The sequence below is a fragment of the Tympanuchus pallidicinctus genome, unplaced genomic scaffold (genome assembly GCF_026119805.1).
Source record: "Tympanuchus pallidicinctus isolate F22 unplaced genomic scaffold, pur_lepc_1.0 scaffold9, whole genome shotgun sequence".
In the NCBI taxonomy this organism is placed as follows: Eukaryota; Metazoa; Chordata; class Aves; order Galliformes; family Phasianidae; genus Tympanuchus; species Tympanuchus pallidicinctus.
Genome location: NW_026294813.1, coordinates 22897128 through 22910853, shown reverse-complemented (window position 1 = coordinate 22910853; position 13726 = coordinate 22897128). Strand labels below are relative to the sequence as shown.

The 13726-nt window shown below is 42.6% G+C and overlaps 1 protein-coding gene across 1 annotated transcript; it reads left to right on the top strand.

Annotated features, from left to right (window-relative positions):
• The first annotated feature begins 34 nt into the window (after positions 1 to 34).
• Positions 35 to 12106, top strand: ACAA2 (acetyl-CoA acyltransferase 2). Its single transcript, XM_052670088.1, has 10 exons — positions 35 to 114; positions 2691 to 2857; positions 3747 to 3875; positions 4893 to 5009; positions 5587 to 5734; positions 6903 to 7078; positions 7737 to 7866; positions 9885 to 9955; positions 10488 to 10642; positions 11488 to 12106. The coding sequence occupies exons 1-10, from the start codon at positions 39 to 41 to the stop codon at positions 11570 to 11572; spliced, it is 1254 nt and encodes a 417-aa protein (XP_052526048.1). The 5' UTR covers positions 35 to 38; the 3' UTR covers positions 11573 to 12106.
• The last annotated feature ends 1620 nt before the right edge of the window (positions 12107 to 13726 follow it).

Below are 13726 nucleotides of genomic sequence, written 5' to 3'. Positions count from 1 at the left end.
CGATTCAGTCACTGCCTCCCTCGCTCGCAGCGTGACGAATGTGCGGAGGGGTGGGGCGGGGCGGGCGGAGCCGGCGGCAGAGCGGGAGGGCGCGGACCATGGCGCTGCTGAGAGGTGAGGATTTCGCTAGCGCCGTTCGGCACCTTTCGGTTCTTCTCGGCGCCTTTCGACACTTTCCGGCCCTTCTCGGTCCCTTTCGGCCTCTGTGGGCTCTCGTCGGGCGGCTCCCTGCCGTCTGTGGGCCCCTCGGCGCGGCCCGAAGGTCCCGGTGTGGGCAGTCCGGGGTCCGGGCCTGGGAGCGTCCGTGTGGTAATTTCTGCCCGTGGTCGTAGCGACAGCTGAGCGGCTGCGGGAAGCTCCGTCAGCTCCTAAGTGGTTTGCGCGGACGTTTCGGCGGAGCTGCGCGGAGCTGTGGGCGTTGGTGGTCGCCTCCCTGTGCTCTCAGCTGCCGGCACCGCACCGTTCTTCCCTCTCTGCTTCTCATAGGGCTGCTTTTAGCTGCTTACGGGCCCTGAAAGATCGCTCTACCCCGGGAGTAACAGTTGCATAGAGGATCTGCAACGTCTGCCTTTGCCTTTGGAATCCACCCACTTGCAAGCATGCCTGCAGGGCTGCTGGAACTAGACGTTCTTTGAGGTCCCTCCCTGCCCAAACCTATTCTGTGATCCAGGTCAGGCAGTGAGTGCTTAAACCCGCATCCTGGTGTTTTTCCAGTTGAGCTTTTGATTCCTTCTGCAGCTCAGGAGCATCTGTAGGAGTTGTCTCTCACATCTTCCAAAATTGGAGTAATTTCACTCCGAACCCTATTGCGATTGGTTGAGTTTGGCATAACTTGGCTGCTGGGTGAGGTTGTGGTTTCCATATTTCCTTGCTAGTTTGTCTGTGCCTTCTCGTTTTGTCTGGAATTAGTTCTATGGAGCTGCCCCATAGCAGCTGGGAGATGTGGACAGTGGGGCTGAAAGAGAGCTGTTGTAAAACAAGGCTGAAGTGCAAAGTCCCTAACCCCAGTCTGTTTGTAAAGCCGTGCTTTGTGATTCAGCAGACGGTGAGGGTATCTAACCTGCTGGTCAAAAGGAGAGAAAATTCTGCTGACTTGGTCAGAAGCCTGTGCTGACAGCAGCTGTGCGGGCACAACCGTGGAGGAGATGGGCAGGAATCAGTGGAGTGGTGAATGAGAGGCACAGTCAGAGCTGTGCTGCTGGGAGAGCAGGCTAAGGAGCATCAGCAGGCCTTTAAAACAGAGTTTGAATTCTGATTAAATAAGTGAAAAACAACAGTGGATATAGCAGGCAGCCTCATTTTGCTCCACTGTGTGCATGTAGGTTGTAGTGTTTGTCCCAAGCCCACAGCAATGCCTGTGTTCCTTTTTGACCTCTAAACACAAAGGGACTTCTTCAGAGATACATGTTTTAGTGGCTACTCTTAAAAACCTGGGGAGTGGGTTTTTTGGATGCATTATCTTTTAGGTCACTTCCAAGCCAAGTCATTCTGTGGTTCTGTAATCATGCTTACTCCTTGCAGGACATAAATGCTGCGTCTTACAGTTTTTGAGTGGACAGCATATCAGCACTTTAAGGGAGCAGCAGAGTTGTGCTTAGAAAAGACTTATTTTTAAGGTCTCCTCAGTACTGTAGAAATAAGCCCAAAGTGTGAGGGATCATTTTATTTTCCTATTTTTATGGTTTAAAAATCCATGTTGTTTTTCACATTCTTCCTCATCCTTGAAGCTTCAAGGATAATGACCTTGCTCAGTCTGCGCTAGGGGATTTCCCAAATCATCTTCTGAGCGTAACTGTTGCAGTGCTAGGACTTGTCAGTGCAGCATGGCTGCCCTTCAGCAGTTCGGAAAGTCCTTTCCTGCCGAGCATGTGATCTGGGATCTGAATGTATGAGAGATGACGGAGAACCCTGACTCTGACAGCACAGTGACAAAGGCAGTGGATGAGAATCCTTGGAAGCAATCAGAGCAGTGTTCACCAGCAGCTTAATGAGCAGACATTTCCATTTGCAGTTATTCTTCTATCTGTATGTATCTCTCCTGCATTACTTAAAATACCAGCAGGCATTCGGTGGCAGCTGCAGGTGGGTGTGTGAGCTCTGTTGTTCAACTAGGGGAAAGTTCAGAGCCTGCTCCCACTTGTGCTGGCGCACAGCACAGAGCTGTGGTGAGCAGGAGGTGTTCTGGCTGGGGCAGAGCTTTGCTTGAGCAGAGATCACCTTGGGGTCCCTCTGGTCAAGCATTGACAACAACACAACAACAGATTATTTCACAGGTGCGTCCACTGCGGGATCTTACAGATGTCCCTTTCCTGCCTGTAAAACACTGTTATTAATGTCTGATGTAGTGTGTCTTCTCCATAGCCAAGCCATCTCCTTTTTACAAACCTTTTCTTGGAAAAGGGATGCTCCTGGACTCTTCCCAGCTTTTCCTTCTGACCATCAATTCTGGCATACCTCCCCCACCTGAAGTATTGCTGCATCACTTGAACTATTTGGGTTCTTGCAAATTTAGGATGTTACTCAGTTGAGGATAACCTCCTCATTTTCTCCCTAATAAACTCTTTACCTGTACATTTTTTTTAACGTATTCATTCTCTTTGGTATCTCTGTTACCTCATAGAAAGGAACAAAGAATGCAGACCAGCTGTTCCCTGTTCTGTGCAGCTGCATAATTTTTGCTTCTCTTGCAGGTGTGTTCATCGTCGCAGCAAAGCGGACTCCTTTTGGCACCTATGGAGGGCTGCTGAAGGGCCTCTCAGCCACTGACCTGACAGAGCATGCTGCTCGGGCTGCGCTGGCTGCTGGCAAGGTCCCTCCTGAGATCATTGACAGTGTGATTGTTGGCAATGTCTTGCAGGTTGGTAGCGTGGAAATCTGGCTGGTGGGTGAACGTTTCAGTATCTCCTTCACTGTGGTGCCATACATGGTTATTTCTGCTTTGCAGGCAAGAATAAATCAGAGGGCTGCAGATGGGATGGGCGAGTAGCATTCACAGTGTAGTGTTTCCTGTTTGTGTCTAAGGGACATACCCTGCATGATTTGGGACATTACTGGGAGCAAGGCTTAGCTTTCTTTTTTTAGGACTGCAGATAATAGTTTTAAGCAGGAGAGGCTGATCTCTACAACCATACAGATTAATTTAGTGGCTATTTGCTAATCCCCAGCATGTTTTTCCTGTTTTCATGCCTTGAGCTGGAATGAAATCTCGTCGTTAGAACAGGCTGGTGTGCAATTAGAGCATCACACTTACAACATTTCATAGTTCAGTGACTGCAAAGCAGCAGTTGTGTCTGCATTTTTCACTGTTTTGGAGTTTTTTTCCCCCTGAGTCAATCTGAGCAATTCCAGTTTATCTTGAACTAACTGCTTCTTCCTGGTCAGAATCTGATCTTATGTCGGTCTTTTGTGTGTATGCTGGGAAATAAGCAAGAAGAGAAAACACAAGACCTTAAGCTAGTGACTTCAGAGCCTTTATGTCTGTAGCACCATTTCTGTCACGATGTCTCTTATGTCACAGCCTCTGCATATTCAGACATTAGTCCTTTTTGATAATATGTGTTTAATTTTTTGAAGTGAATCAGAACTTTTCTTCCAACTAGCAGGATTTCTCTTGAATGTCCACCTGTCTTCTGCCAGTAATTCTGTCACAACATTTGGACATTTGTCACAACATTTCGACTTCTGACCAAAACTTTTACTTTCAGAAAGAGTGAGTATAACAAACCTACTGTTTGTTCTTCCCGCAGAGCTCTCCAGATGCTATTTACATTGCAAGACACGTTGGTTTACGTGTGGGAGTCCCTGTCCCAGTTCCAGCCCTCACCATCAACAGGCTCTGTGGCTCTGGTTTCCAGTCCATTGCTAACGGATGCCAGGTACTAAGTTCTTTTCTGCTTGTATTTCTTCATTAGTTGTAACTTATCATGTCTTTAGTAAGAGAGATGTGTAGAAGCTTGTACTGTGTGTTTGAGATGAGTCTTACTATGGGTTTCCAGGTACCTTCACGCTGCACGTGCATGGTTGTGTGCCAGAGTTCAGCCTCCACAAAAAAGTGCCATTTTTAATGGCTGGTTTCAAAGATGGTCATTGCAGCTATTTTGAGTTCAGTGTAAGGAATGCAACAAGTGTTAACCAGTGAGATAGAGTTCAGCTGTACAGTGATTGCATTCTGTGATCCTGTTGGCATGAATTAAAATTACTGGGCGTCAGAACCACAGATGAGGGCTTTTATCTTTTGTCCATTGTTTATATTCCCACCTAGTTGGCTGTGTAAGCAGCAATCTGTGCTTTCCAAGTGTTTCTTCCTTCAAAGACCCAAACTCTTTCATGGGTATGATAATTTATAGCAGCTAGGTGAATCATTTAAGGAATTTTTTAGTGGTCAGATGGTCTGTTTGCAGTTTAGGACTTTCAGGCTCTGCAGATGGTAGCAGTGATGAATTAGTGTGTGGTTAGGGTTTCTTTTGGCTGTTTACTTGGCTGATGTTTTCTAAAACTTTTTCTTTTGAAGTTTCTTTGGTTTTGTGGTAGGGATGTTTAAAACCAAGCCAAAACAAAACCACGTGCTCAAACATCTGTTAACGTAACCACACAACCATAGAGATGCCATCAGGTTCTCAGTCCTGTCACGTAGGTGAACCCAAATTCTCTTCCTCTTCACTGGTATGTCCATTCCTCATTGATGGGTGAAGTGAGGAATGTGCGAGACAGAGACAGACCCCAAATCCTTCTGGTAAACCTTTTGTAAATACATGCAATCAAGCATGAGTTCATTCTCAGCGTGGCTTCATAGAGAGCAATGTATTTCTGTAAAACAGTTTGTTCCTACCTTACCAAAGCAGCGTTACATCCTAGGTTTTTGGATTTATTTTTGTTGTTGTTGTTGTTAACAGGAAATATGCCTTAATGACTCAGAAGTGGTTCTGTGTGGTGGAGCTGAAAGCATGAGCCAGGCGCCTTATGCTGTTCGGAACATGCGATTTGGAACCAGACTAGGAGCAGAACTCAAGGTCTGATACTTGTTATAAATTTGTTTTGCAAATGAAGTTGTGTTTACAGAGGAACATATGCTGTGAGGCATGTAGGCACTAGACTCCTGGAAGTGAAGTCATTGCTTATTAGGTCCAGATTTAGATGTTCAAAGGTTATATCCAGTATCCAAACATCACCAAAGTTGTAGGTTCACAATTTTATTAAGAATGCCACTTTTCTCCTACTTCTAAAACAGTGCTTGAATTCCTCTTCCAAGATTAGTGTATTAGTAAAGTCTTAGAGCCAAAATTCATTTGATGCATTCCATCAAAGTATTGTCCATAATATAAAGGCTCTTCTCAAACTTCTCAGGGCCATGTGTGAATGGAACGAACCACTGTAGGGCCTGGTGTGAAATAGAATAGCAAACGAGAGCTTGCATACTGCTTTGTGGTGTGCTTGTTCTAATCTGTGTGCAGTATCTGTAGGTGACTTGGGTTAATTTTACAAGGTGACTTCAGTTCCCAAGAGGCCGGTGGAATAATTAGGAATTAACAATAACAGATGTTAATATTGCTCAACTTTAACGTGTTCTTTAAATAATGTTCCTTGCAGTTGGAAGACACATTGTGGGAAAGTCTAACTGACATGCACATTAAAATCCCAATGGCAATTACAGCTGAAAATCTGGCTGCAAAACACAACATCACACGAGAGGACTGCGACCGATACGCATTGAAAACACAACAGAGATGCAAAGCTGGTTAGTAGATGTAGGAATTGAAGTATTTTGTTTGAGGCCAGTTTCAAATCTTGTTTTTAGCAGCAATTGGAATTATCTTTAAGTTTTATGTAGCTCGTGCGTGTGAACATCATTTGTCTTCTGATTTGAAGAGGCTCCAATTCATGCTTTACTTTGCTCTGGATAGAAAGAGCCTGCTCCAGCAGGGCTGATTTGGAATATATGAACAGTTAGAGCAAACAAAATCTCAAGATGTATCTGAAGGGGGAACGTTTGTTCAGGACCTGCATTTAAACTGTTTGCTGGACACTTTAGATATGGCCGAAGCCATAATTCAGGGACGTTGCATTACTGCAGCTGATTGTTAGTGTCAGTAGGATTGTAGGGCAAAGGAAAGTAGGATGTGTAGTGGTCTTTGTGGATTTCAACATATACTGCAACCCACAAGAAGAAAAGATCTAAGCATACTTTTAGGTTCTAATAATGTTGATTTTAACAGCTGCTACTCTTGAAAACAGACTTAATATTTTTTTTTAATGTGAGTAGGAGTGCTGTTTTTATTCCTCCCTGCTGATCTAAATGAATTCCTGGAGCCTTCACTACAAACGGTGCCACTGAAGAAACTTTTGCTTATTTCTTGTTTTATGTATGATGTATAAGACTCCAGCTTGCTGGTTTTATTTATGTTTGTGCATTCACATTTAGGAGACAGTCCTATGGCTACTCTGGGATGAAAAGAATCTTGTAAAACTTGTTAAAAATGTCAGAAGCCAAACAACATCAAACGTGGCAGTTTCTGAGAGATGGAGCTTCTTGGCTCTCTGATAAGCTCCAGAGCTGCAGAATAAAGTAACAATACATGAATGTATACGAGAAATAAATCCAGTGGGTTAAGGATTGGGGAAAAGTGGTGTTATTTCAAGTTTAAATAACACATCAATATTGGAGGCTTTCTGTGGAGAAGTTTTGGAGTGTGTTTGTACAGGCTTTGTTGTGTTCTGAAAACTAAGCAGTAAGCCCCCAGCTGGCTTATTTAAACAAAATAAACTATAAACAGCAGTGTCTCTGAAGCTCTAGCTAAGACAGATCAAAAGTTGTGGGCACACAGAAGTGGTATTATTGGTCATGCCGGGCAGTCATCTCCTGCTATTTTTGTAAGAGACCTTTTATTTTCTTTTTGTGGTTTCAGCTCAAGATGCTGGTCATTTCAATGCTGAGATGGCTCCAATTGAAGTGAAAACAAAAAAAGGGAAAGAAAGTATGCAAAAGGACGAGCACCCGAAACCCCAGACCACTTTAGAACAGCTGGCAAAACTCCCACCTGTCTTCAAAAAGGATGGGACAGTCACTGCTGGGAATGCTTCAGTGAGTACGTCACTGCCTTGGATTACGATGGTGTCACCTTCAGTGCTCTCCTAATTTGTTGTCCCTGTACTGTCCTGCATTTCCTCACTGGGCCTGCTGCTGCTTGTCTTTGTAGCACAATTAGTATCCTCTATAGTCCAAACCACCTTTTGCTTTTGCTCAGAGCAGGCTGGGAGCTTAGCAGCATGTCGGTAGGGTCAGTTCCTCTTCCAGGCATCATCTTAATTCATTGATTAATGTTCTTTGGGCCAGAATGATTGTTGTAATGATATAATCCAAATTCCTGCTTAAAATAGATCGTAACCACAGTGTGAGTGTCCGTAATGTATCTTTTATAATTGTACATCCATTATCTAATATTAATTGGGCCCCTGCAAATATACAGAATTATGTTTCCAGCGTAAGGGAGACTTAAGTGGAAAAAATATATACTTTTCTGAAAACATTAAAATTAATTAATCATCTATTTGACCTTCATAGTCCACAGTGTAGTGAAAGATCACTGTATGTTTTGAATAAACACCAATACAGCAGCTTATTACATTTTAACAGCAGTGTCATGGGCTCAGTTTTTTTGTTGAGGGACATTTTTAGCTTAAAATGTGATTTTTTTGTTTGTACTTTCTCCACTAAGAGTACTTTTCTGTGTTGCTACAAGGGGGTGTGTGATGGAGCTGGTGCAGTCATCATTGCCAGTGAATCAGCACTCAAAAAGCACAGCCTCACTCCTCTGGCAAGAATAGTTGCCTACCACTCATCTGGCTGTGACCCTTCCATAATGGGCATTGGTAAGTTGTTATAGCATTAAGCACAGTTAAATTCTTCTTCTGTTGGGCATTTTAGGGAGCATGTGCCATGCCTGACCTAGCATCGCAGTCCCTGCACCACTTTTTCCCCCCCCCTTCTTACAGTGTCTGTTAGTAAGTCAAGAAAATAGGTGTGCTCTCATTTAAAAAACAAAAACAAATAAAAAATGGACAGATTTTATCCTGAAGTTTGCCTTAGATTGCCATTAATGTTTAATTATGAGTTGTTTTGCTGAACGAATACTGGCTTTGTCCACCCCTTTCATTATTTACTATGTTACTTAAGTTAAGACTAGGTTCCAGCATCAAGTAAGCCCACTAATCATTTTTTCCTAGTCTCATATTTTATGTTTTCTAATCAAGTAAGCTGTTAATGCAAACAAACCTTCAAAGCTGATCCAGACATGCCAGGGTTTTTCCCTTCTGTTGGGTTTGCAGACAGCATTGTACCCCACCATTACTTTTCCTTTCTGCTGTTTTCTTCAGAGAACTCATTGTTGGCTGGTTTCATGTGTCAGTGCAAATGCAAATGAAGCATTGTCAGATTTGCTTTCTTGCTCAGGCTATCTGACTAAGCCAACCTTCAAAGCAAATGCAGAGGGAGGGTTTCTTTCGCTAGGCTTCTGGAGTCATTGTGCTTTGTAAACCAGACCATTGTTTGCAGGTCAGGCAGCTCTTTTAGTCTGTTTAAAAACTTCATAAATCATACGGAGGAACATTTCAGTCCTTAACTCCACAGCAACTGAAAAAAAAACAGATGAGATTCATAGACATGACAGCAACAGATCTGAGAACAGAGGAGCTCAGATGGAGTGACTGCCCTTTCACATACTGATAATGTTGGGCAGACAATGTCTAAGTGATAGAATGCATTATTTAGAAAAAGAGGCTGTGGAGGGAGGTGCCCTTGGCTGTCCTTGATGGTCTTTGCATTGTCCACAGGAGGCCTTCCCATTACTGTGGTACATAACGAGCATACTAAAATCAGTCTATAAAGAGAAACATTTAGGGTCTGGTATTAAGCCTAAGCCTTTCTAATGATCCACTGAGCTTTGACCTGAGCCCTTTCTTCTTTTAATGTTTCTGTCTTTTGGCTCATTTACTCATTTTTATGTTTTTTATTCTTTGAGCTGTGTGGTGTCAGCATTTCTTGGTAGTGAAACGTTCAAGTCATGTTTTATGATGGCTTTTGTTCATCTAGCCATCAGCTCCCATCTGATTTTGTAATCTTTGACCTACAGGCACATATCTAAACAGCCCTTTCAAATTCTCTTTGAATATCTCTTTCCTTGGGTAGCTGTGCTTTGAGATTAATCTCTCCTACTGACTTATATCAGGTTGTAGCTTTCTTCTAGAGACAGTTTTATTGCCAAATTCTGCAATATTATCCAAAAAAATCCTGTTTGTTTTCGTTCTTCAGTTGGCTGTTTCAGTCTGGGTCTGAGGAATGTTTTGCTATGTGGTATATTTCATTTTATTTTAATAAAAAAATAAAATCTTCAAGTAGAAGTTTTGTAGTTAAGTTTTACGATCAACACAAAAACATCAATACCCATAACTAAACACATGACCACCAGACCTCTGAACGTGTCTTTTTATATGTATCTGGAGGCTGCAAGTGGTGAGGAAAGAATAAGCTGAAGCCAGGAGTACTGGAGAAGGGGGAGTTGCCTCAAAATGCTCTTGATGTCTTTTTTGTCTAGTGGCTGGCTTCTTGACTTGAAACCTATGTGTGTGTCTAACAGTGTAGCTCAGCAGTAAGGGTGCTCCTTGCTTTCCTCAGCAGTTTGTGGGTGAGGCTGCCACGTAGTTTTCAGATCTTTCAGTTCTTTTACCACAATAGTAGAGCAGGTGAGTGACGTATCCAGAGTACACTGCCTTTGCAGGCACTTATGAGAGGCAGTCTGATGAGGCCTTATGAAGCTATCCTATGTGTAGCATGTTTATAAGGCTTAATTTATGTTTCATTTAACTAACTATGCATACCATTTTCCAAACAGGCCCCGTTCCTGCAATTACTGAGGTTCTTAAGAAAGCAGGACTGACTTTGAAGGACATGGATTTGGTAGAGGTAAGAGTCTTTAATATGGACAACGGGGTTGCTGGTCTTTTTAGGAGGAACACTGCACTCAGTGTGTTTCCATTTAACACAAGGTAGGTATTTATGCATGCCTGCAGCCCACCTGTCCTTGCTTGCCTGTCTGACCTTTGTCCAGCTTGTTTCAGCCACACAGTTGCGTGGTCATAACTAAAGTCGCAGACACGTGAAGACTGAAAATGGCCTGATAGCATTCTGTAGGAAAAAAGCTACAACACGAGGCTGTTCTGTTGGCTGTATGTCATAAACACATGCATTAGAACCCTTTTTTTAATGAAGTATAATACATACTTGCTTTGCATCAAGTATGCCAGAAGGATGTGAATTTGTTTTGCTGACGTGATGATTTATATGTCATCTGAATACATGTCAAAAGACAACGTTTAATATTTTTTCAATCAGAATGGCTTGGAGAAGTGCATCTCATTTAATCTTGTGTGTGCCCTGCTGAAAGCTTTTGTGGGAAGTCTGTGTAAGCAGTTGTGTCATTTCTCCCATGTTTCAGGTGAATGAGGCATTTGCACCTCAGTATCTGGCTGTTGAGAAAGTGTTGGGCCTGGACCCTGAAAAAACCAACGTCAATGGAGGTGCCATTGCTGTGGGTCACCCTTTGGGCGCTTCAGGATCACGAATCACAGCTCACCTGGTTTATGAATTAAGGTACGTTCGTGACTTAGAGCTGCTGGTAGTGAATTCACAGCTGCAAAGGAGTTTTAACACAGGTACTGTGCGGCTAAAAATCTTCCAGTCCACTGACCCTGTTACCACCTTTCTCCTCTAGACCATTTCCAGAGATTTTGATTGTTTTGGAATGCTTAGCACAATTTTAGCCTGAATTTTCCACTTTTTTTCTTTCTCTTTCCACTTTCCGTTATCTTCAGAGCAGAGGTCACTGAATGGGATCTCTGTACAGCCTGGTCTGGTGGTTGGCAGCCCTGCATGTGGCAGGGGGTTGAATCATTATGGTGCTTCATTATGGTGATCATTATGGTGCTTTTCAACCCAGGCCATTCGATGATTCTGTGTTTCATTCTATGAGTATTTTGCTGGTGCTTACAACACTCACAGGAGTTCAGCCATAAAGCCTCAACTTGCAACTTGCAAAGAAAAAATGTTTGCTTGTGGCTGTAGAAGAAGGAGCTTTTAAAATCTCCCATGGCAGTATAATTTTACTTGAATTATTGCCTTTTGTAGTATATGAGTTAAAGCAGTAAGTATCCTCGATGGTATTCCTTGCCATTTAGTACATCTAAGATCAATATGCTGTACCAACTTTTAAAAGGTCCAAGACCCAGACCTAGAACTCTTTTTTTTTTACAGAAATACTTCTGCAGCAGTGGAGGCTTTGTGATATTTTTCTAAGAAAAAGAACGTACACATACAAAACCTCATCATTAGTAGTACCTTTGAAATGGCAATAGCCAGTTTCTGTTTATAAAATCAGGACCACTATTACTGTGGCTTTATGAGTACAAGTCATTTTCACTGTTTCTTTTTCGGCACAGGCGTCGTGGTGGCAAATATGCAGTAGGGTCAGCTTGCATTGGAGGTGGACAAGGTATTGCTCTTCTCATCGAGAACACAGCTTGAGGAGTTGTGGAGCTGGCAGCGTTGCCTGAATTACCAGTTCTCTGAAAAGCTTTGGCTTTTCTGATGGTAAACCATCACTGTAATCCCTTCACATACAGCCAATCCTGCAAGGTAACGGTCTGAATTCTAAACAAGAAGATTCAGTAATGTCTAATACCAATATAATTTCACACTGGTAAAGTATTTTCTAAAAGCCTCTTTTCGATCAAGATTAATGTATTGCTGTAGGCAAAATTCTTATCATTTCCTGAGGAAATTGCCTGTCGAACTTTCACCAAATCTGCCTTAAATAGCAATGCAGCTTTTTAAGCAAGTACTGCTTCAGCTTTTCTAATTTCAGCTGCTGTCTGGCACACGTGCCTCTTTTATCATCAGGAAGTGTGAAAATGTAATTGGAGACCATCTGAAGTATGTGTTAATTGTAGATTGATGGCTCCAAATTGTACTCTGCTGTTTTGCAAGGCAAAAGAAAAGGAGAAGTTGAAATTTTTTTTTTGTGCCACTGGAGAACAATAAATTGAACTGATGAAAAGAGTTTTGTATTTGTTTCTTTTAGAAGTAAACCACTGTGAGAATTGTTACTCTTGGTACATCAGTGTTTACTATTGGAAATGGTACTTCCCCCCCCCGTTACAGTCACTGGCACTGAGCACTTTCTAGAAAGCTCTAGCAAATCTGCCAGCCTTCCAGGAAGGTGATGCTGCATCTGGCAGTGGTGTTACGTGTTACTGTGTACCTACTGCAGCCCATTTTGTAACTTCCTCTGATAGCATCACATAGCACATCTCTTGAGCAACCTGGTGTGGGGCTGTTCTCAACTCATCTGAGAATTCCACATCTGAGCCAGTTCCCTCAGCTCTCACTCGCAGCAGGGTTCACATTGTGAATTACGTTGGATACGTGTGCTTGAAGTGAGATCTCTTCTGAACGTAGTCTCTGAAGTACTCTGGGCTCACTTTGCAGTGGAGCAATTTGCAGCTTGCTCAGATAGAATCACAGAATAGAATCATTAAGGTGGGAGGAGACCAAGATCGTCTAGTCCAACCACCAATCCATCTACATAGGTGTCCACATTGGATGCTTGCAGTGAGTTGGGCAGATCCCTTGTCAGAGACAGAGCATGTTTCTCTATAGTGTCTTCTGTGCTACATAGGCTAAAATGGTAGCAAAGATTTTAGTCTTCAGTTTCTTTCATCCTCAGCCTACGGTTGAAATTTTGCTTATCTATGAATTCTTACTGCCCTGGGCTGTGATGATTGTGAAAGAAGAGAGGCCACTCAAAACCAGACTGTCTAGATTAACAAGTTCAGGTCGAGGCAGCTTGTTGGAATGGATGGATAACTGCTGAAATACGCTCATCACAGTTCCTAGCATTTCCTATGGGTTTGGTGTCTTTAATATAGCAGGCATATAATAGTGCAGTTTGTATGGATTAAAAACCGAGCTGCTATAAGGCAGCAAACCACATGTTCATCGAACACAGTTTCTTTTTTTCCTCTTTCTACTGTATTTCAGTAAGTCAGGGTTACCGGGGTTTCATTATTCAAGGTTAAGTTGCCACGTGGATTTTATAAATCAGGATTCATGACTCCTTCCACAGTAACTAATTTTTCCTACCTTCATGAGTGTGGATTATAACTGAACTCTTATTTTCAGAGATCTAGCCAATTTTTTCCAAGGTTTCTTCTGGTACTGTGTGTGTGTGTATATATACACATATATATATAGCTCATCACTCTGTAGATGCAGCCCACATTCAGGCTGGATGGGGCTGTGAGCAACCTGGTGTGGTTGGAGGCGTCCCTCCCTATAGCAAAGGGATTGGAACTAGATGATCTTAAAGGTCTCTGCCAACCCAAACCATTCTATGATTCTGTATAGTAAAGAATAATCCCCTTCACCTGCTTTATTTTGCACATAATGTCTAATTCCCATCTTTCATCACTCAAGAATTTGAAATCCACACGTAGTTCTTGCTGGGAGAGTTGTACTCGCTCATTCTGAATAGTAATGTGTTTTCTGCAAAACTCATCGTGATATTCACTCCTTTTTCCAGACAACTTATATTATCAGCACAGATCACTGTACATCCTGCCAGAAGCCTTATTTCGCTGCATAAATCAACGATTTATTTGCACATCATTCCAACTTTAT